This window comes from Schistocerca gregaria, chromosome 2, assembly GCF_023897955.1.
Source record: "Schistocerca gregaria isolate iqSchGreg1 chromosome 2, iqSchGreg1.2, whole genome shotgun sequence".
Taxonomy (NCBI): Eukaryota; Metazoa; Arthropoda; class Insecta; order Orthoptera; family Acrididae; genus Schistocerca; species Schistocerca gregaria.
Genome location: NC_064921.1, coordinates 356,310,484 through 356,334,899, shown reverse-complemented (window position 1 = coordinate 356,334,899; position 24,416 = coordinate 356,310,484). Strand labels below are relative to the sequence as shown.

The 24,416-nt window shown below is 39.4% G+C and overlaps 1 protein-coding gene across 1 annotated transcript in view; it reads right to left on the bottom strand.

The window, feature by feature from the left end:
- Positions 1-4,115: 4,115 nt before the first annotated feature.
- The window catches only part of LOC126337053 (protein takeout-like), an 80,317-nt gene continuing 60,016 nt past the window's right edge, over positions 4,116-24,416 (bottom strand). Inside the window, exons 5-6 of the mRNA XM_050001380.1 lie at positions 20,649-20,798; positions 4,116-4,460 (exon numbers count right to left, since the gene is read on the bottom strand). Coding sequence (XP_049857337.1) covers positions 4,309-4,460; positions 20,649-20,798 — 302 coding nt within the window. The 3' untranslated portion in view covers positions 4,116-4,308. The remainder of the gene's footprint in view (positions 4,461-20,648; positions 20,799-24,416) is intronic.

The following is a 24,416-nucleotide window of genomic DNA, read 5'->3' as shown; positions in this document are numbered from 1 at the left end:
AGTACTTCCTACGATGTTTTTGCCGAGGTCCACATTCATTGGAAAGAGAGTAACTGTAGATATTTGCTGCTATCATAAAACTACAGAATACAAATTTGAATGCCAGCTTCGGCAATTAACACTGATTAGTTCATTTTACTTCTGTAACATCCTATGTACTGGCTAGTGTAAAGAACTGAATTTCACGTAAACTAAAAAAAAAGTATCTAAAGTACAATGAGAAAAATGGACTCATTAGTAACAGATTTGAAAACATTAATATTAAAGACGTCATGTACTGTCAAACATGTAATGGTTCTCTACAAGTGACCACCGTTTCAAATACCTTGTCCCGGAACATTGTTCATAATCTTCTACAGTTAATCGAATAAAGCCCTTTGATAATTCAGGGAACATTTACCAAGTACCTAGAGATGATTTCTTATTTTAAACACTCTTGGTTGCAAAAGGTTTGACCAAAGTGAAGCTATCTAGTACACTTTGTAAATTTCATTATGCCTTACAAAATCGATATCATTATATTGATAATACCACTGAAAAGAACTGTTTTCTGTTTACCATCAACTATGACTCTGCATATACTAACAGAACCATATTGAGGAAATTGTGTCCGCTACTGTTGTTTTATTTATTCCTGTTCTTTATGTTATTGAGGATCTGACATTCCACGTTAACCAGGAGAACAAGACATGTCTCTTGTCATAAGTCCAAATTAATGAAAATAGTTTGGGCTGTAGACGAAGTCTTTATGTTATGGAAGTAAAACGGTGACAACTATTGACAGCATGAAATATTTGAAGTAATCATATGTCTGTTTTCAATTCTTTCCTCGATCGAGTTGGGTGACACAATGGTTGCAACGCTAGAAACTTTGCGGAATCGCGATTAAAATCCCTGGCCGGTGGTGCTGATTTACTTCCTGTGCTCTTACTCCAGACAATTGCAACGAATTCTGGTGTAGTTTCGTCTAGTATGACATGTACGATACCTCTAAACGTCCAAGTTCAGGTGAACCATAGCTGTGTTTTTAAGGAAGGAAGGAAGATCAGTTTCTAACGTCCCATCGACTACGTTGTCATTTTAGATGGAACACAAACACCTATTGAGGAAGTAGGATCGGAGGGGGAGGTCGGTCGGGCCATTTAAAAGGAACCATCCAGGTATTTGACCTTAAGGACGAAGGGAAATCGTGGAAGTTTCTAATGACGTTGCTGTCAACGAGATAAGAATTTTTTTACCGATTAGTCACCACGCTTAACGTGGGAAGTCCTCAAGCAACCGACTGAAAAGCATCCTGTGTTGAACACAATTTGTAAATAACTAAAATCCCCTACCATTTTCGAGACCCTTAGTTTCCAACCTACTTTCTTTTTTAGATGTCACCTGATAACGTACGAAATAGATAAATGCAAAAATACAAACCAGTTCAGTGAAATACTCTGTGGGGGACTGCGTCATGATCACGTGAACTGCCACCGATCCCCACTCCCTGCTCCTCCCCCTCGCAGCCCCCTCTCGCCCCAACTGGTCACACAACAGCGCCTGAAGGTCCTTCTGCGGTGATCCCTACCTGCTTCTGTCCCTCTGCAGCCCTACCGTACTGCATACAATATAATATTTTGTCATTGGCTATCAAAATGTATATCATTCAGATCATCTTGTTTTTACCCACGTACATTTTCATACATCTTTATGCCGGCAGAAGGTATTACACATTCTTCATTTATTATGAAAGCTGATTTCCACCAAATAATTTGCATTTCATTTCAATATCGTTTCGTCATATAGTTTTTAAATTAACTTCGGTACAATTATCTTACACATGTGAGTTCATTTCTTGAATTTAACTACGTAATTCTTTTTCTAATTCAGTAGACATATTCTTGAAGGTGTGAGTCAAAGAGGTCAGTTCCACAAATTTGCCCTTCTCCTTGCAAAAAGGTACAAATTACATAACCGTAAGGCTTACATAATATTAACGTAACTGCGATTAAATGATCGTTTTCCTACGTGTAGCTAATGATTCTAGTTTTGAATTCGTTACTCACTATTATATCAAAATCTTCTGTAGCTCGCACACTTTGTCCTATACCAGAGGTGAAAAATATTTAATCCTCTAACCTCTCTGATTCTGTGGATATGCCCTCTCTTTTACATTGTCATGGGCCAGTTAGTCATGATCTTCTTTGTTCTTTTTTTCGAAATCTCCAAATTTGTACCCGTTACGTTCAAAGTGGCAACTGTCGTACTTTCTGCAACCCTTGACCATTTGCAACCCGGTTGCGGTGCGCAACGTCACTTCGATATTTCCTTGAAGTTACAGTGTTTGTTTGCAACTAACTTTAAGGGCTTCCCAACCTCTTGCTGAGTAACTGGAGCAAGTAGTGAAGAGTCACCTTAAGACTCTGACATGTCCGGTTTTCAGTCACCACTGTCTTTTTCTTCATCAGAACCCCATATGCCTCGAAGGGAACGATCTATTGACACGTAATCAGCATGGCTTCAGAAAACATCGCTCTTGTGCAACGCAGCTAGCTCCTTATTCGCACGAAGTAATGGCCGCTATCGACAGGGGATCTCAAGTTGATTCCGTATTTCTAGATTTCCGGAAAGCTTTTGACACCGTTCCTCATAAGCGACTTCTAATCAAGCTGCGGAGCTATGGGGTATCGTCTCAGTTGTGCGACTGGATTCGTGATTTCCTATCAGGAAGGTCGCAGTTCGTAGTAATAGACGGCAAATCATCGAGTAAAACTGAAGTGATATCAGGTGTTCCCCAGGGAAGCGTCCTGAGACCTCTACTGTTCCTGATCTATATAAATAACCTGGGTGACAATCTGAGCAGTTCTCTTACACTGTTCGCAGATGATGATGTAAGTTACAGTCTAGTAAGGTCATCCGAAGACCAGTATCAGTTGCAAAGCGATTTAGAAAAGATTGCTGTATGGTGTGTCAGGTGGCAGTTGACGCTAAATAACGAAAAGTGTGAGATGATCCACATGAGTTCCAAAAGAAATCCGTTGGAATTCGATTACTCGATAAATAGTACAATTCTCAAGGCTGTCAATTCAACTAAGTACCTGGGTGTTAAAATTACGAACAACTTCAGTTGGAATGACCACATAGATAATATTGTCGGGAAGGCGAGCCAAAGGTTGCTTTTCATTGGCAGGACACTTTGAAGATGCAACAAGTCCACTAAAGAGACAGCTTACACTACACTCGTTCGTCCTCTGTTAGAATATTGCTGCGCGGTGTGGGATCCATACCAGGTGGGATTTACGGAGGACATCGAAAGGGTGCAAAAAAGGGCAGCTCGTTTTGTATTATCACGTTATAGGGGAGAGAGTGTGGCAGATATGATACACGAGTTGGGATGGAAGTCATTACAGCATAGACGTTTTTCGTCGCGGCGAGACCTTTTTACGAAATTTCAGTTAACAACTTTCTCTTCCGAATGCGAAAATATTTTGTTGAGCCCAACCTACATAGGTAGGAATGATCATCAAAATAAAATAAGAGAAATCAGAGCTCGAACAGAAAGGTTTAGGTGTTCGTTTTTCCCGCTCGCTGTTCGGGAGTGGAATAGTAGAGAGATAGTATGATTGTGGTTCGGTGAACCCTCTGCGAAGCACTTAAATGTGAATTGCAGAGTAGTCATGTAGATGTAGATGTAGATGTAGATGTAGATGTAGATGTAGATGTAATTTTCAGAGTTCCCGTGGCATCTCCGCAACCATCGTGGCGGTGCACATGTCTTATAAAACTTTCACAACGTTATGAAATAGTCTTAAGACATTAAACACCGTCAAAGCAATGTGTCTAGGATTGTGGTGTCCTTAGGAGATTAACTGCACCAAAGCTTAATTGTATGATAATGTCAAGTGGCAGGAAAAATGAATCTTAATCAGCATGAGTATATTACAAAATCTGACGCTAGTCATTTTTTTAAATTCAGGTTCAACTGCGAGATTAAAAAGCTGCTGTTAAATTGAGCATTAAGTAACTGACACTTCGTCTGAATATCCTAAGGCTTGCCAAAGGAAGATAAACACTAGATACTTGCCTTTCCAATGTGAGAATGGTCTGTGTAAATAAATCGAACATTACACCCTTAAATAAGAAGTATAACGTAGTTCTTGAGTTCTCTACAAAATTTCATTGTAGTGTTCATCGTTTACATTATATAGCCTTATAAATTAAGCATTTTATGGTCCTTATCGGCTTTTCTTTAACACGTAGCTGGCAGGCGGTGTGGGAGGCAACCGCAGCTTTCCGCACACGTACTTCAGGAGACAGATGGGCGACTCATTCGAGGATCACCTTCCTGTAGGGCACGCCGTCAAAGATGGTGTCCACGACGTTCTGTGCCACGGCTCGAAACGATTCGAACATCGCCGGCCCCACGTCGCCCACCAAGACCTCCCAGTTCTCATTCAGAACTTTGTTAGTGTTGTCACCTGAAAGGAAAGGAAATGTATTTCAGTTCATGAAACAATCAAACAGAATTGTCCAGAGGAAACGATTTTAATCTGATACTAAAGATTACAATAGTGTCCATAATGATGCCAAGCTGACGTTCTGAAAATCCCACTTCCGCGTAACTAACTGAGGACCTCAACTGTAAACAATGGTAACGGACAATCATTGAGCTACACAGTTATTTCTTGTAAAACACGGTAAGAGATATGCTTTATTCATGTTAGTTGATGACTCCACGATAAAAAGACAGATAGGCATTTCTAAATTCATATTCTCTCTACTGACTGCTTTGTCAGAATGTGTGCGTGTAAATAAGGGCGAGAAACATGGCACCCAGTAGTAGCAAAGAGTGCGATGTTCATGCCCGGAAAATGCTTTTCAGAGACGATTTGCACAAATCTGAAGATGAAGTGGATAACTAAGACTCAAAGATCCTAAGTAAGTTCCTGATCGCATATGCGCTTCAAAACTTATTGATTATAAAGTAAATTTGAATACTTAAGCAAGTAAACAACGTAAAGTTGTGTTCCTTGCCATAATTTGCGCGAATTTACATCACACTGTGAGGGCAGAAATCTCAAGGGCCATGATTAACAAGTCGGCCGGTGTGGTCGAGTGTTTCGAACCGCTTCAGTCTCAAAGCGCGCTGCTGCTACGGTCCCAGTTCGAATCCTGCCTCGGGAATGGATGTGTGTGATGTCCTTAGGTTAGTTAGGTTTAAGTAGTTCTAAAACTAGTTGACCGATGACCTCAGATGTTAAGTCCCATAGTACTTAGCGCCATTTGAACCATCATTAACATAGTTTACGAACTATAATGTGGCGACAATGAAATGAATTTTATATTGTGCTAAATAATAAATTTAATTTTGATGTTGCTATACTTTATTACTTCATAAATCGGTAATGCAAACCTTAGTATCGTAAGCTGAAACAATGTGAATCTTTTAAGTTTGAATTTTTAAGAAGTTTCGCAGTAATGTTCCGCTAAGTCGTAGAGTGTGTAAACGATCGTAAGTCAATGTTAACTCATGTTAAGTGCACTCAGTTTCCAAGTAAATAATATTAAGTATACATTCAAATATTTTTAAGAACAAAATTTTGGATCGAATTTATGATTTACAGAAGAGGTCGCTATTCTAGAAAAACTTTATATTTCAAACCAGTGACTTACATAAACAAAAAAGGTCACAGGTTACGACACGTGGTCACGCCTCGTGAAACGGATAAGGGTCGTTTTTGACTGCGGTGCCATCTAAACGCAGCACGGGCAAGTCAGCATTGTCCGACATCGACAATGTCTTCAAATTTGAACCTGCCGTGCGATGAATCTTGTGTTTTTACAAAGAGATGCGTTCGCAAAGTATTTGATGAATCACAAGACATTGAATAAACGCAGAATGTTCAACTTACAATCACACTACGTATCTTACATCATCACAAAATGCGGAAATAAAAAATTTGAAGGACCTGAGAAGATGAAGGTAAATCAAGTGAGAGTGCCGTTTCGATGAAGTGCAAAATTGAACTATTTTTAGCAAATTCCCTGCGCCCTTCATGGATATTGATTTAACTCTCGCAGTGCGGGGGGAGGGGGAGGAGGGAAGAACTTATGCCTACCTTTTGAAAATATTGTTATCTAGTCATGTACTTTTTTTACATTTTAAAGTTTTGAAAAACGCTTATCGTTTTACTGGTTTGTTATACGAGACTCCGTAATTTATTTGATTTGTTCATTTGCAGGTAACCGAAAAATATTGTGTTAGTACTAAATGCAACTTTCCGCAACAAGTATCATTCACATTTTACAGTTTAGGAAACTTATTACTCATCTATATATCTCTAGAAAGTATCCTGTAAATAAAACTTACAGATTATTAAAGAAAGCTGTAATTTTTAAAATTTTTGTGGTGGTCATGAATCATCTCTTCGCCGTGTACACATTGCGGAACGGTTCTGCTTTGAATGTGCTCAAAGATATTTTTAGGTTCTGGACACTTCTTATCCATGAGTACCTGTTTAAAAAGGATGTAGCTGGTAAAGTTAACAACAATTAATGAAATTTTTTTTCGCTCCCCTTGGCAGTACGCGTTACGGAAAATAGCGTTGCTATTGGTTCGAATGGTTCTGAACACTATGGAACTTAACTTCAGAGGTCATCACTTCCATAGAAGTTAGAACTACCTAAACCTAACTAACCTAAGGCCATCACACATCATTCGAACCTGCGACCGTAGCAGTCGCGCGGTTCCAGACTGTAGTGCCTAGAGCCGCTTGGCCACTCCGGCCGGCTAACGTTGCTATTGCTAGGGTTAAAAATGAGTGCTTGGTAGTTGCAGCTAAACATTTATGTACACTTCACGTCGCGAAAGGGACCCGCCAGGTCAGCCGGGAGCGGTAATGCGCTGCCTCCTGGACTCGGGTAGGCACGCCGGCCCTGGATCGAATTCGCCCGGTGGATTAACGACGAGGGCTGGTGTGCCGGTCAGCCAGGATGTGGTTTTCAGGCGGTTTTCCACATCCCACTTGGTGAATACCAAGCTGGTCAACACGTTCCGCCTCAGTTCCACGACTCGTAGACATCTGAATCGTTCGCGCTATTCCATGGATTACGCTAGCCGCAGACAGCTGGGGTACACTACTTCCCTCCTCGGGGGCTATGGGATGGTGGCAGGAACGGTATCTGGCCACCCTTTAACATTGACATCGCCAAATCCGTAGCTAACCACGCCGGCCCTGCGCAACAGCGAAATACACATGCAAGCAAAAGAAGACTTCAGGTCACGAAAGGTGCCTTTGTCAAACATCATGTACTGTACACAGATTATGGCGGAAGACGTTCAGAATCCAGTTGAAAAATCTTTGTAAAAAGTTTGTTTCATATTCTTTATAGCTTAATGAAAGTTAGAATATTGCAGACATGCAAATGGATCTGAAGTTCCTAGCAGTGATGAAAAATTGTAGAAAATTTACGTTTGTCATGGATGTACAGGCCGAGGGCCAGTGTCGTTGGCAAATGAATCAGGATTCGTAGCGAAAGTGAATGGTAATATGATAAAGCTTCGAGTACTCATTTTGCGCTGATACGCAGCCTGGATTAATTGATGCACAACGCGACAGAAAAGATAAAACACATTCTAGATTTTCAAGCATATCCTTCAAGATCAATATCCTCATTTACACAAGTATCCTCAGTGATCCCCGCCCTATTTCCTGCGACGAAAGAGCGGGTCCAGTACTTATTGCTCGTAGACCAGCACTCACCATCTGCTTACGAAGTACACTGGCTGTGAATCGCTCATGTAGAGGAACTATGGCTCAAGTTTAAAAAAGTAGCGTACCATGCATTGGAGAGATACGTATCCAGTAGAACAATTGGCGATGGGAAGAATCCTCCACAGTGTACAGTCACTCTACAGAAGCTTCTAAAGAAAGAGGCTAAGGCAAGATAAGCAAAAACCAAAGCAAACGGAAACAGATAGTGACATGCTGAATGAAACACATTTACTTGTCAAGAGAGCAATTTGCGATGTCTTCAGTGACTACCGTAGAAGAATATTGTCATCTGATACTTCGCAAAAGTGAAAGAATTTCTTGTCGAGTGTAAAGTTTGTTAGTGCACCGAAGTTAGCGTCCAGTCACTGGCGGATGAGACAGGAACTGAAATTTATGGTAGCAAAGCAAAAATCTGAAATGCTTAGCTCTCTTTTCAATTGTTCCTTTACGAAGGTAAACTCAGGAATACTGCTTCGGTTTAATTCTCGTTCCACTAAAGGATGAGTGAAAAAGTATTAGTGCCAGTATTGTTGAGGAACAGCAGAAATCGATGAAATTGAAGAAAGCTCCAGAGCCTGATGGAATCTCTGTGAGACTCTGTCCAGAATTTTTTAGTGAGGTAGTTCCTATATTATGATCTACGGAAGGTCCCTCGAACAGAAAACGATGCCCAGTAGTTGGAAGAAAGCACAGATCACACCTGTCTACAAGAATGTGGCAGAAATACCCCACAAAATTACCGTCCAATATCTTTGTTGTAGAATGTTTGAACATACTTTGAGGTCAGACATAATAAGGTATCTCGAAGAGTGACATCCCTTATGCCAACCAGCATGTATTTCGAAAACATCGATTCTGTGAAACCCAACTCATACTTTTCTCAAATGACATACTAAGTGTCTTGGATCAAGGCAGTCAGATAGTCGATTTCCGAAAAGCATTTGACTCAATACCGCATCTAAACTTATTATCAAATGTACGAAGGTAAGGGCATCAAACGAAATTTGTCACTGTATAGAGAATTTTTTGGTAGCGAAGTTTTTTGTGTCCCTCACTATTCAGATGATACATTAATGACCTAAGGACAATACTAATAGTAACCTCAGACTTTCTGCATACGTCGCAGTTACCTACACTTAAGTACTGTCTGAAACAAATTGCATAAATATTCAGCTAGATAAAGATAAGATTTCAAAAGGGGTGCAGAGATTGGCACTTGCTTTAAATGTTAATAAATACAAAATTTCATTTACAATATGAAGAAGGATAGTATCCTATGACTATAATATTAACGAGTCGTAGTTGGAATGCGCCAAATTATATAAATTCATGGGTGTAAAACAGCTGTAGGCATTTTTAATGGAATGATCACATAGGCTCAGAGGTGATAAATTAGGCTGCAGACTTCGCATTATTGATGGAATACTTTCCAAACGCTATCAGTCTATAAAGGAAAGTGCTTACAAAACACTCGTGCGTTACAACCTACACTGTTACTCTTGTGTGTGGGAGCGGTACCAAACAGGATTATATGGGGATACTGAACGCATGCAGAGAATGGCAGCGCAAATGGTCACAGGTTTGTTGGACCCAAGGGAGAGTCTTACAGAGACGCTAAAGACACTGAACTGGCAGAGAATCGCGAGAAAACCTTACATAAAACGACTTTTAATGATCACTCTAGCAATATATTGCAATCCCTTACGTATCGCTTCCGTAGGGTCATAAGGACAAGATTGGATTAATTACAGCACGCACAGAGGTATTTAAACAACTATTCTTCCAGTACTCATAATGTGAATGAAGCGGGCAAGAAGCCTAATAACTGATACAACCTTCACAGTGGTTTGCTAAGTGTAGACGCAAATGTAGAACTTGCCCCTTACCATTGTTTACAGCCGATGTATTCAAAATGTAATTTGAGGCGAGTGATCCATCAAGAAACGAACTAAACAAGCGTCACGCTGAACGTGTTTGACTTTGTAGACTGTGTTTCTGTTTAATTCGATGCATACGGTATTTTTCGCAACCAAAGTTTCTCAAACATTTTGAAAGAAATTTCCTCCATTTCGGTGTATGTTACTGGTGATTTCATCCATCATTATTTCGGCTTTGTAGCCATTCTTAAGTGCAAGTTGAAATGAAAAGTAATAACTAAAGAATATTACTTACATATCACAAAATGTCCGACATGCCTAAATGACATGTCATTATCCAAATAACATATGTCTGGCGTTATAAACCAGTCATCGTATTATATTAAAATAAAGAACAAATAAAAATCACTGACAAATAATATCCAGTTTTACAGCTATTACAAGCTTAAGTAATTACTTCTAAGCGTCAAGTCGTCGAAAGGGGCAGTGTAGGTGGGCTTCATTTCACACTAGTTCGATGGAAGTTTTGTTTATACGGTACTCACTGATAGAACTACCATCGTTGTTCGGCGAATTCATGATAACCTAGCAACGAAGAACTAGTTTTATTAAGCTGCTACGAAGATAACCCAACCATACCAGTACCACAGAGCTGGAAGTCATGTTATTAGAACAAGATTACTGGAGACTATACACGGCTTCCAGTTTAATTTATGCTAGTTACCTCGAACAATTTTTTCTCCGGAATCAAAATTGCTCGTCCACTTGCCGGAGCTTAGAGTACAAAAATGGAAAGACAAGAAAAATACACGCTGATCTGTTCTGCTGACTTAATTTGTCCGTAGATGAGCATTGTTTCTTCTTCCTCTTCAGTGTTGTACACTGTAGTCACCGAAACCTTTAACTGAAGATGGCTGACTAAATGAACGGTGTTCATTTTCTCTGTGCTTCCATTTGTTTATTGTCAACTCTACATTACCAAGGGGACCAGCGCCGTATGTTAGTACAGTTAATTTTGTGTTACGTTTTTAATAAAGTTGTATATACATAACTGGTACATTGTGATATGTATTTGAACATATCTTGAGAAGAAGGAAATGGATTACTGAATAAAAAGTATTGGGTGTTATTTAAAAAGACGTACTACTGTTCAAATCTTCACTACGAGTAAAGTCGGAAGAAAGATATCCTGGTTAATTTTCCCCTCGTAGCTAAACAGTTGTTACATACCTTTTTTATGGATGGTCAAAATAATTGGGACACTATATGCACTACCGGTCAAAAGTTTCTGATCACTCATGATAAATACTACAGTATATACTGTACTTTATTTCAATGAACAAACGCATGGTACAAATTACATACACGAACAAAATAAGTATTTTCTTTCTGTATCATCAAGCACAAACCGTACTCCGCTAAGCCGGTGGGAAGCCCGGGTCCCCAGTTTACAAGTAAAGGGAAACGAGGAGTTGGAGGAGTAACACCTCGAAAAAAAAAAGAAAAAAAAAAAACTTCATGCTACTGGCTCCGATTGCCGATTGATAGAAACATGTAAGGGCCACTTGGCAGGGTACCAGTGTAGACGAAGTGCGTCAGGCCTTTTAGCTTACCAGGGCCACATTCGAAGAGATCAAGTATTTTTGGGTCGCATACTCAACACTAAAAAAAGAATTGAAAGGAGAGGAATGGACCAAGACCAATTGGAGACTAGAATCGTGTAGTAAGAGTTTCAAACTGAAAATATTCAATTTATCCTAACCTTTTAGAGGGTATTTTAAAAAAAATTACATATTACAAAGTATTATTTTGTCCACACTATTGATCGCTGCGCCTTGACTGCGCTATTGGAGGAACGAATACGTAGTCTAGTTTACATTAATAGCCGCTAGATGTCAGTTGTCTTCTGCTTGACTTGGTAGCCGTCATACGTTTAAAATGGCTACTCCGCAGCAGAAATAATTTTGTGTTCTCGAGTTTGCGAAGTGCTATTCTGTGATTACGTTTGCAAAGACGTTTCAGACTGAGCTACCAAACTGATCTACCGAATGAGTGGAATGTGCGAAGATGGTATCGACAGTTTCTAGATACAGGATGTGTATATAAAGGGAAGAATCCTGGTCGCTCTCATGTTCCTGAAGAAAATGTTGCACAAACTCAAACTGCTTTCCAACATAGTCCTTCAAAATCAACTCGTCGTGCCATTCGGGAGTTACAACCGCCTACAACAACAATTTGGCGTGTTTTGAGATATCAGTTGGTTATGAAGCCGTGCAGGTTAATAGCTGCTACAAGCTCTGCTTCCTGGTGACAAACGCAAGCATGTGGCATTTTGTAACGAGTTCTGGTGCTATTGACTATGATAATACTTTCGCACAATGCATCGTGTTCAGTGATGAAGCGAATTTCCATGTTAGTGGTCAGTTAAACAAACGCAATGTTCGAATTTGGGGTCTACAGAAGCAACATGCAGCCATTGCTCATGTACAAGAGCCGCCCAAAGTCAATGTGTTTTGTGCGATATCCCGATCATCTGGTTACGGCCCATTCTTCTTTGATGGAAACGTGGTTAACGGTCAGCAGCATCTCACTATGTTATAAATCTCACTGCTTCCGAGGCTGCACGGAGACAACTTCAATTTTCAACAAGATAGAGCACCCTCTCACTGGAGTCGCCTAGTGCGTGAATATGTGAATGAAACTCTACCGAACAGTTGGATTGGTCGTCAAGGACCTGGCAACTTAACATGTCTCAGCTGGGCTTGACTGTCACCGGATTTGAGCCCTCTGACTTCTTCCCACGACTCCCATAGAATCTGGAAGAGTTGAAGAATCAGATCCGTACTGCCATAACATCTATTACGAAGGACATGCTTGCCCGAGTATGGGATGAATTTGAGTATTGATGTGTTATTGTTTGTGTCACTGAGGGAGGACGTTCGAACATCTGTAATCTGGACTTGAGAGGTTCGTAAATATGTGTGTTAAGTTTCATATTCGTCCTTCTTAAAGTTTAATAAGTATATGAATTCGAAACAGGTGTATTCTATTTGAAACACTCTGTATTATCGGAATTTCGTGGAACTTGTTTTACCGATCGTATGGTTGATGTTTACGTCTAGGGAGGCATGGATACCTGCTTTGGGCCGCATGAGATCCTCGGGCTGTGGGTTGAACATCCTGGTGTACATCTCAACTGCAGCGACAGCGGAGAAAGGATCTGTTGGAAGGGTGAAGCTGGCGCAAGAGGCGAATTCCAGGTGCAGTACAAATCCTGTGACCTTTACTCCGTACACGTACGAACAGGTCTTCCCTGTATTGTATTACTCAGGGTCTTCCAGACCACGAAACACATTGGCACTAGTTTGCTTGAACTCCAGCAAAGTGTACACCATTGTAGATGAGGCTACGACAACGTTTGTTGATATAGTCCTATTAGAATTGTCTTCCTGATGCAGAGATAAAGTTATAGTATCTTTTTCACTTCCAGTCTCCTGCTTCCGGCAAATTAGGAGGTAGTATGGTATGAATCTGATCGGCTGTACAAGAGGATTACTAGATGCTTTCAACGTTCCGTAAACTAGTGCGAATTAATCGTTACAGAGGCAGTTGAAGGAATGAGGGCTATTCGACAGCGCTCCTCTACTCCTCTATGCGAGCATTTAGTCAGATAAAACACAGAGGCACTTAATTATTATGTTTTTGTAACCAGTCTCAAGACTGAAGACCACAACAACAACAACAACAACAACAACTTGTCTTATTATCACAAGGGGATATAATAGAATATTTGAAACGAAATACCTGTTTGAAAGATAAGCTATAGCTTTGGTATGTGGCCGAAGACTTTTGACCGGTACTGTACACATTTTTAGGTTTGGCCCCTACTGGAACATGCAACGTACTTCAAGGGCCATTTACCGAGCTTTCTGTCAGCTTTCCTTTGTGGCCATAGTAGTTTGAATCTCTCAGACCAAATTGTTCCGGTTTCCTTCGGTTTTTATGCCAGGCCAGCCGTCCAGTCGTGAATATTCTGTCTAAACATTTTCCTGTCCGGTATATCATGCTTGATTAAGGTATTTTTCTCAGCACCAATCCATCTCATCCAATTTTTGCTTTGCTCGACTTGTGTAGAAGTCCACAACCATGTAGTTAATCTGCTTAGCTCCTTTCCTTTAGTGTGCCCACAGAATTTTCTTCAACGATTTTTCATACCCGAATACTAGTGGTACACTTTTCAATTTATTTATTCTTAATCTGTACATTCCTTCTTCTCTGCAATTTGGATCTAAAATTTCCCTGATTACTTTTAGTTCTCTCTTTTGGATTTCTTCAGTGTCTCTCTTACTACGAGTGTTTCGATGACTGTCTTACAGTATCTCATTTTTGGTGTACGCTGAGCCCAAATCAAATGGTTCAAATGGCTCTAAGTACTTTCGGACTTAAAATCTGAGGTCACCAGTCCCCTATACATAGAACTACTTAAACCTAACTGACCTAAGGACATCACACACATCCATGCCGAGGCAGGATTCGAACCAACGACGTAACAGCAGCACGGCTCCAGACTGAAGGGCCCAGAACCGCTCGGCCACAGTGGCCGGCGGTGTACGCTGAGCAAAATGTTTTGTTACTGTCTTCTTTTGTAGGCCTGAAACCTTTTTCAAAACGTGACAACGAATTTCGTAACCAACCTATACGAGCCAATTTCCTGAAAGACTTCGCTTAAATATTTGAATTGAAGAACTCTTGATTTTTCTATTTTTTTTTTTTTTTGGGTGTCAGCTTGTTTCTTCGAATGATATTTGAAGCCCTGATACTTCTGATATTTTTGTAAAAATATTATTTCTTTTTGTGCTGTTTGAATACCACGACATAGTATCGCTTGGTCGTCTGCAAAAATTAAACAGTCCATCAAACATAGGTTCCCTCTAACTTGATTGGTTCCAATTTTTCGGTTTTTTTATTTCCCCAGTGTTGGATTTTTTTCCAAGACATACCGAGAACTAATGGAGAGAGTTCATCACACTATGATACATCTGTTATCATTACACATGTTTCGTAATTTCTCCACTGATTTTTACTACTGTTTCACTAATAACTTCATTAACTTTGATACCAAGACCCTTGTACTTCAGAATTCGTAAGAGTGTCACACTATCCAGCAAGTAATAATTTTTTTTTAAATCTATAACTCTAGAAACTATTTTTTTGATGCTCAGAATTATGAGGGTTGCCCAGCCGAAAAAAATTGAGAATGCGAAACGTTACGCACGTACTAGTTGAATGAAGTCTCCTGAGTGAGCGCGCCAAGTTTCTGTCACTTCCCACAGATAGCGTAGCAGCAGACCAGTTTCTAAATGGCGTCTAGAGGTGATGTACGATATAAGCATCGTGTAGTCATGGAATTTCTCACTGGAGAGAAAGAAACTTTGGGGAATATTCACAAACGCTTGTGCAAAGTCTATGGAGCATCTGCGACTGACAGAAGTACACCAGTTAGTCGCTGGGCACGAACGGTGAGGTCATCCGAAGGCGGTTAGAAGGAGCTCGATGTGATTCGCGAGCCGATGTGATTCGCGAGGACAGATGCATAACGACTTGACAGTTGGAAGACATTTTGAGGACGATGAGGATGTTCTTCATACGTCCGCCACCAGGACAAGATTGCTAACGACAGAGCATACACACCCTTATTTCGCGCTGGAGGCAGGCCATAAAACGGTATGGAGATTACATGGAAAAATAGGAGGTATAGATAAAACATCTTTCTTTCGTGAGTGTAATTCTCATTATGTTCAATATAGAACTGTTGCAAAAAAATGCGGTGCATTACTTTCTGTGTAGCCCTCATAGTTTCAGAACTGATCATCTTTTGGGCATGATCTATATGGCCTGAAACATGTTCCATAGTAGCAAATTTTTCATTTCAAGTTGTGTTCAGTCCAGGAGGCACTGAACTAAAATTCTGTATGTGACAGGCAGAAGGGAAAACAGTATAATCACTAACATCCGTTCGGCTTCCCTTTTTATATAGTGGTTTCTATGTAGTGAATGTTTCATTCCATTTTTCCATTGAATGCAATTTTGTCAGTTTGCCAAAAGTTACTCGTGGATAACATTCTTTTGTTTTCAGTCTTTTAGGCCAGCTGATTCCTAGAATTCTGCAACAATTCTGTCTTCAAGAAACCTTTTATTATGTCTTATTTTTTAATTTGTATGCTAATTTCCTCTTCATTTGCCGTATCCGGATTGGGTTTTAGGTGAATTACTGCTGGAAGTCATTTTGTGAACTCAGTTTTTTTTTAAATACTTGGAAAGTTCTATGCCGTTCTCTTGCTTGTTAAGTCCCAATTGTCCATTTACCTTATCGAAGCTGAGATCTTTGGTTTGGTACCTATTTAGCTTTAATTCAAAGCTTTTATAAGAGGTCCTTGTGTTGTTTGACCTGTGACAAAGTAAGTAGTCGATAATATCTGCCGGTACATCATTTCTTATCTTGGTCAACGTCTTTACGTTTGGCACCTATAGAAGGGCAGCCGGCCAAATGCCGACCTGACCTCCTGCGTCCTGAAGGCACATATAATCTCCTATTTTAATGAAATTCCATTTCTGAGCTGGTACATGCATAGAGTAGCATAAAATATTTTTATTTTTTTAATAAAACTTTGCAGGTAGTATCATATTTGTTGTCTGTGGATTTAAGTGTTGCGTAAGATACATGAAAGGATGGAAAACACATTACGTCCTTACATTGCAACTTTAAGCTTCAATTTCAGCTAAAGCAATTTTTTTTAGTACATACTAGAAACTTCAAGAGTAAGTTGCGTTAACTTGTGATGCAACATTGCATTCTGTACAACGAATGAAGGTGAGACCTTTACGTCCTGTGGCCCTACATTTGGATCTGAATCTCTGATGTGAATTTCTCACCTCTGGAAAGTTTAAATCGTTTGATCTTGACCGAACCGGTGGCTTAGCTCTGGTGAATAGATGTCGACCACGTTGTGGCGTTCTGCAAGTCACACTCAAAGTGGTTTTTGTTAGATGAGATGCTTCTTCCCCTAATTCCGTCGTTCCACCTTCACTACCATTGAGATCTTTCGCTGTGTGTGACTGTTTTGTATTATCTAAAACGATAATAGCTTAATTTGTTCATTATCGGCCAATTTTTACGTAGATATGACACTTTCATCACACTGATACTTTTTATTAAATAGGTAAAAGTGCAGAATTTTGATATCGATCGATTCAAAGCAGTCTGTAGAAGTAGATATCACTTTTTGGAAACATTGAAAATGATACGCAGAACACAGGGTGCAACCTGTTTGGGATAATTAGAATTTAAAAAAATTTCTAAATTTCTCTCACGTATAGCCAACATTAAATGTGGCAGCCAACTGCATCAGTAAAGCACTACTAAACTTCAGCGGATTTATGATAAGCTCAGGTATCTAAAAGCCTTGCACAAATTAAGTGACGAAGAAGTGATGTTTAAAGAACGGATTTAGTAAATAACTGACGTAGGAAGATGAAAGTAAGATCACAGTTAACGGCCTGTAAGTGAATCCATTTTTTCCTCAGCAGCATACAATATTTGAACATGCTTTCGTAGTGAACGTTGTGAATCATCGGATCTACACTCAATCGATCCACACATCCCCTGAAAATGAATTCATGGTAAGTGTTCTGACTGGGAAATAAAACTTGGAATTCATCAACTCGTCTTATTCAGTAGGACGTTGAATATCAAGTGGTTACGGTACAAAAGAAAATAGCTTATTTGCTGCTGTTCTCAAAAGTTTCTGACCGCATTACTTATTGCTTGTAAGGACTATATTCCGGAAAGAGCGCTCTGCGGAAGATTTTGGACACATTTGAGAGGTTTATTTATATATTTCTTATGCTATGACAATCGGAATGTACTGCACAGGTATCACAAATTTCCTGTGTCGCAATGTGTGTACTCGATAGACAACTAGCTTCGATCACCAGGTCTGGTGCGAAGAGGCATTGAACAGGCTAGGAGGAGCAACATTTAAATTAGATGCAATATTTTTTTATTAAGGATGCGTATCCCTATCTGAATATCTGTTCAGTCTCCATTTACAGAAACAATGTATTTCATAATCACACTGAACCGCCCTGTAGCTCTAAAGGAGATAAAATTGCTGGTAAGGTATGAAAATGTTATTTCCGTCATCATCCGCAGTTATATTGCATGTCTTAATTCTGTACATTTAATTTAGTTGCCATCCCGTTAAAAGTTACTATGTAATTCAAGCTGAAAGCTTTCTGTTCAGGATATGATTGTTGTAGTGTTTCTGATTGTTCTTGTTAAACCAAAATATTTTAACATTACCTCACAGCAGCTTGGCAGAGTGGAACAGTGTACAACCATTACAACAAATTTGTATCAGTGACATTTGTAGTTCTATGAAACAAGAGTTTCTGCGTATTGTATTGGAAACATTAAAAGCTTATTTAAACGATTTCAAAATCCGAGAGCGTGTAGAGAAACTTATAATCAAAGGGAGTTAAATGCAGTATATCTGTTAAGAGTTAACATAATTTAAGGAAGCTAAGAAAGCCGGCCTGAGTGGCAGAGCGGTCGCAGGTTCGAATCCTGCCTCGGGCACGGATGTGTGTGGTGTCCTTAGGTTAGTTAGGTTTAAGTAGTTCTACGTTCTAGGGGACTGATGACCTGAGAGGTTAAGTAATATATAAGCTAAGTAAAATAGTATCAAATGACATGTATCTCCAGAAACATACGCAGGAGCTGTGATGAATAGATATCATCGTCAGTAGTTCTTCTTAAATGCAGCAGGTTCAGGCATCCCTTTGTGTCTTGCGCTGTTCTCTTCAGTTCCACGTAGATATCGCTTTCTTCTCTGACACTGCCCTTTAGATGGTATTTACTTCCTCCTCTCCCTCTTTTTATCTTTACTGCCCATTCGATCACTTGCTGGAGTTAGCATTGTCTTCTCAAGACGTGGCTCAGCTAAACGATCTTGTCTTTCCTTGTGTTTACCAACAGATTTATATTCTTTCTAACTCTTTTCGACACCTCCATACAGACTGTAGTTGATGATTTACTGAAGTTTTGTTTAAGGATAATACAGCAAGTAAAATGAACTGAAAATCTAACAATCATGAGTGACTGGAACGGTTTGTTATGGGAGGAACAGAAGACTGGATTACTGGAGGGTATGAGCTCCCTACTAGCAATGAGAGATGACAAATAGTAACTGAGTTCCGCAATAGATTTCAGCTAGTCACAGTAAGGACACTATTCAAAATCACAAAAGATATAGGTATACTTGAAAAATATCTGGAGCCCAGAAAATATCAGCTTTATTCCGTTATGGTCAGACACAGGTTCGAAACTCAGATACTGGACTGTAAGGCGTCCCCAGGAGCAGGTATAGATCAGATCCTAAAATGGTTGCGAAGAAAAGTAGACTGTAATTTAGGAGGATCGTCTGAAAGAATCAGTGTGGAGGTAACTGTATTACTGAAGTAGTGAGAAATGATGAAAGCTTTTGAAGTTCTCTACGGCTGTAGATTCTGTGATAAGGAATACCGCAACAGTCATATCAGTTCAAGCAGGTTAGAAATCTCGAAAATGGGCAATCAAAGAAGTTGGACAGACAAAATAGTTACAAGGAAGATAACAGCAAAGTAATCTTCGGTAAGTGAAGAAATTTTTGAATTGAAGGAAGAAGGAAGGGAGTTGAAACTGTTGATCGCTGTAATAGCACAGACGCTTAGATATATAAGTAGTTACGTGTAGAGGAGCCTGAAGATAATGCCAATGAGGCACCGAAACTGGTACTCAAAGTAATTCATGAAATTGCTGCTGCGTGTATTTATTTTCTTCAAGATTCAGAACTAGAACTCAAATTATGGATCAAAGGATATCAATGATGAGATTCAATGATGAAATTGCTGTTTTCAGAGAAAGTGAGAAAGAACAGGATGAACGGTCTAAATATCAGACACGATGATTTAAGTGAACGTAAACTGAAGAAAAACGAAAGTAATGAGTAGTAGCGGAAATGAAATAACCGATGAACTTAAGATCAAAGTTGATAACTATGAAGTGGATGAAGTAAAGGAATTCTGCTGCCTTGGAAGCAAAATAACATTACATGGAAAATCAGGGAAGGCATAAAACGTGGACTGGCACAGAAACTGCTGAACAAGGGAAGTGTACTAGTATCAAACATACGCCTCAGTTTCATAGAACTTACGTTTTGAGCACAGCAATGTTGAAAGAGAATCACGGACTTCGGGAAAAGAATGCATAAGAAAATGCATGCATTTGAGTCGTGGTGCTACAGTAGGATGTTGAAAATTAGGTGGATTGTTAAAAAAATGAGAGCCATCTCAGAACAGGCGAAGAGAGAAAGATGCGAAAATCGTTGATGAGAAGAAGGCAAGGGACTATAGAAAGTGTGTTAAAACATCAACGAATAGCGTCAGTGGTGCTTGAGGGAATTGAAAAATATAAAAGCTGTAGAGGGAGACAGAGGTTAGGATGTTCCCAACAGATAACTGAGTACGTTACGTGTAGGCACTACTGAGTTCAGTAAGCTGGCACAGGTGAGAAGCATCTGCATCAAACCAGCCAGAAAACTGGCAAATAAATAAATAAATTAAAATAAAAACTTGTCATTTTCTTTTAGTTACACATTCAGTTCCAGTTTTAAAATTTTCTGTTAAAACTCCATGAATTTTTGGCACTTACGGAGAATTTGTCAGCTAAAGAAACATTCCTATATAAGAATTAAATCACTGTAGACGCCTCCATCACGAAACAATATCATGAATTAAAGTTCTACTATTAATGGATTTATTTGCATTAACTCAATTTCATTTGCTCAAGTTAGATGACCTTTCACATATGTGGATTAGTTAACGCGATTCCGTATATGGCTGATGACAGGCAGGTTTTTCTTATAAAAAACGTTCCTTAGACATGTTATTACTTATTTACTTTCCGATCACTCACCGAGAAACTTGTCTCCATTGAACAGATTCTGCAGGTTAAGTGCCATGTGACCAATTTCACCTCTGGATTGTGCCACTGTTGCTTTAATGTAGTCAGTATCACCTTTTCTGTAAGGTTCGTAGTTTATTTTGTAGTTGATGGTCACGTTTTCTGAAAAGGAAAAGGAAAATATGAATCAGACATTATATTATGATTATAGAGTTGTTGTATAAAGCTAAACGTAAAATGAGCCAGGAGTAACATCCTGGTTATGTAGAACGCACATATGTAGGCACTGGAGAAGACAGAGTTGGTCAGATATGTAGGGAGACGTAAAATAATGGCTACCAAGATGTAAAATCGGAGAGTAGTACAATACTCTGTCCACACATAAGGAAAGGAACACAACAATAAACAAAACTGTGAAATTTATACTATAGTACTCAAAGCATAAGATATGTGGCACAGCCTGATAAAGTAAAATTAAGGCCAAGTCGAGTGCAAATGCCGTAAGCAGCAATAACACAAATGGAGCAACGTGTGGCACTGTTAATCACTGTTTCCATGGTCTCCTTAATGAAGGGATATCACGGTTCTATCAGCACGGCAAGGCATTAGGAAGAGGACTACGAGAATGTCATGCGTCACGAAAGCAACGCACCTCCTGAGAGAAACTCAGAACTGCCGTATGGTTTCCAGCTCTCAATTTTTTAGTTATTTACGAATTCTGGCGCTCCTTACAATTAAATACTTCATGATGTTCCTTTACAAGCTGAACCGGGAGTCACGGGCAAAGTGATGGGCTTGCCAGTGATCTGTTATCGTGTCCCCCTGTTAACTGATCGTTACAAACGCTAGGGTGCCTAGGATGCATTCGATTCTTTTGCGCGCTCTGATAGGCTATGTCGTGAGAATAATAGAAAATATGTCATAAATACCTATGTGAGTCGGAATTGCAGACTACTGGATGGCAAAAATTATATGGTGACTGCTAACGATGAAGATGACACATCTGACGGTACAGCAACAATGACAAAACTACTGCTACAAGCCTTCCGGTTTTTATAACACCGCAGTACTAAGTCAGCAAGCGAAACTGTGAGTACTAAGTATTAATGGTCAAATACTTGGTATAAGAATCATCTTCTGAGTTACCCACATTCGCAAGGAACACATTCCAATCTCTGAGATACCCACATTATCAAGCAAACTCAATATCTTTAACAGGGAACAGATAAGCATTCTCAAGGAACTGAAAAATTTGTTGTTAGCAATATTTTTTTCTTTTTAAGACATGCTTCTTAAGGCATGTATCACTAGACTCGCCAGTGCTCACAGACCTTTAGTGCGATAGATAGCACTCAACTGAAAACTATCTCACGAATCTGCCCTCTGTTGCGCGTACTGACTTTGCAGCTAAGTGAACTATTTCGACACATCGTGCGGACGTCTGTTTCGACCTCGAAATGTTCTCAAACTCACCTTCAACTGAGCCGCTGTAAATTTCAAGCGATAGCCGATGCTTCGTTAACCTAATCCCTTTCAACAATGTCTGGTTCACACTGGAGTAAACGAGCAGATGAACGAGCAGACAGTTCACCAATGCTGACTACCAGTTATGCTTTCACAAGCGTTTGTGTTAGAGGCATAGGAGGAGAGTACAGACATAACTTACAAAATCTTGTTATTGACATTTTTATTGATATAACGGGGAATACTATACACGGATTTTGCTTGGAACAACTAAATATCTCAGACAACATGTACTATACGAAAAAAGCTCCAAATGAAAAGTTACTTTTTCCAAAGGGGCCATGTGTCTGTGCTAACACTAGACATCCCCCTCCCCTGACACCCGATAGGGGAACAACTTTGTTTTCAAGTGACAATTCACCTTTTTTATTGCGGAACTGCATTCTACACCAAAAAAAGTAGCGTTTATCTGAAATAGTTTTATGCATTCAAGGTAGATGTTACCATTGAAAATATTAATTTTTTATCTGGAACATTTTTTCGAGATATTTAGTTGTTCCAACTTAAAACAAACACCCTATATAGTTAGAGCCGTAACGTAAGACTTCTAATTATATTCCAGTCTCATTTTCGTTTTCTCTCTTGTTTACATATAAGCATTCCCTCATACACTGCCACATTATAGCAACAAACTGCAAAGTGCCCCAGCAAAAATTGCAACATCATAAAATTAATACAGTAAGTGTCTGTGTTTTAGCTTTACGAGAAACTGAATTCTACTGGTAAGACTTTCAATAAGACATCTGAATGTATGTGGAGAAATTGTCACACCATTCTTCCTCCGTAGCTGAAATCAGAGTAGGTTGGATGTTGCGGATTGCTTTTAGCACTCTTGTAGATGACTTTACACTTTTCATTGCTCAGAATCAATTGCCACTTTTTGCACTATACAGATATCGTGCCTGAATCATTTTAATATTCGTTTTGATCATTTTATGACTTTACAAGACAGTAAGTAGCAGCAACGTCTGCAAACAATCGTAGGACGGCTGCTCCGGTTGACTCCTAAATCGTTTATGTAGATCAGGGACGGCAGATATTACATCTGCTTTACTCAATGACTTTCCGTCATTTATTACAAACTGTGACCTTCCTAATAGGAAATAACGAATCCAGTCGGACCACAGAGACGATACTGCATTTGCATGCAATATGATTACAAGCAGCTTGTGAGGCACGGTGTCAAAATCCGTCTGGAAATCTAAAAATATGGAGTCGCATTGATTCCCTTGTCGAAGCACTCATTACATCGTGAGAATAAAGAGCTTGTTGTGTTTACAAGAGCGCTATTTTCTGAATATGTGTTAACTGTTTCTTAGAGCGAATTCTTAATGTTAGAGCACAGCAAAAATCCTACTGTAGATCGACGTTACATATATTGGTCTGTAAATCAGCTGATTACTCCTATTCCCTTTCTTGGGTATTGGTGACTTGTGCAACTTTCCAGTCTTTGGGTACAGATCCTTCTACGAGCCAGTGATTGTATATGATTGGTAAGTGTGAAACAATTGTATTATAATACGGTGAAAGGAACCTTATTGGTATACCGTTTGGACTGGAGGCCATGCATTTATTCATTTAAGATGCTTCGCTACAACTAAAATATCTACTTCTAAGTTACTGATGGTGGAAGTTTTTCTTGATTCGATTTCTGGAATATTTACTTCATCTTCTTTCGTGCTTTAGAGGCACCGTTGTCAATAATTTCGCTATAGCTATCGTGCAGTGAAGTTAGTGATTGCGTCTTGTCGCTGGTGTACTCCACAGGTGACCAGATTCTCTTCTGGGTTTCTGCCAGATCTTTAGAGAGAGTTCCATTGTATAAACTTATTAAAAGCATCTCTCGTTGAGGTTCCTGCTAAATTTCGAGCTTCTGCATAACTTTTACAGTCTTGGAGATCTTGTGTTCTTTTAAATTTGGCATGCTTTTTTAGTTGCTTCTGCAACAGTATTCTGACCTTCCTTGTATACCATGCGGGATCAGAACCATCTCTTATTAACTTATTTGACATATGTCTCTCAATTACTGTCGATACTATTTCTCTGAATTTAAACCACATCTGATTTAGTCTTATGTTGTCAGACTGGAAGGAGTGGAGCCAGTCTCTTAGGAAGGTGTCAAGTGAATTTCTATCTACTTTTTTAAACAGATGTATTTTGATTTATTTTTGATGGATTTGGGTGATACAGTATGACAACCTTGTGGTCACTAATCCCAGTATCTTTTACGCTCCCTATTTGGTCAGGTTTATTTTT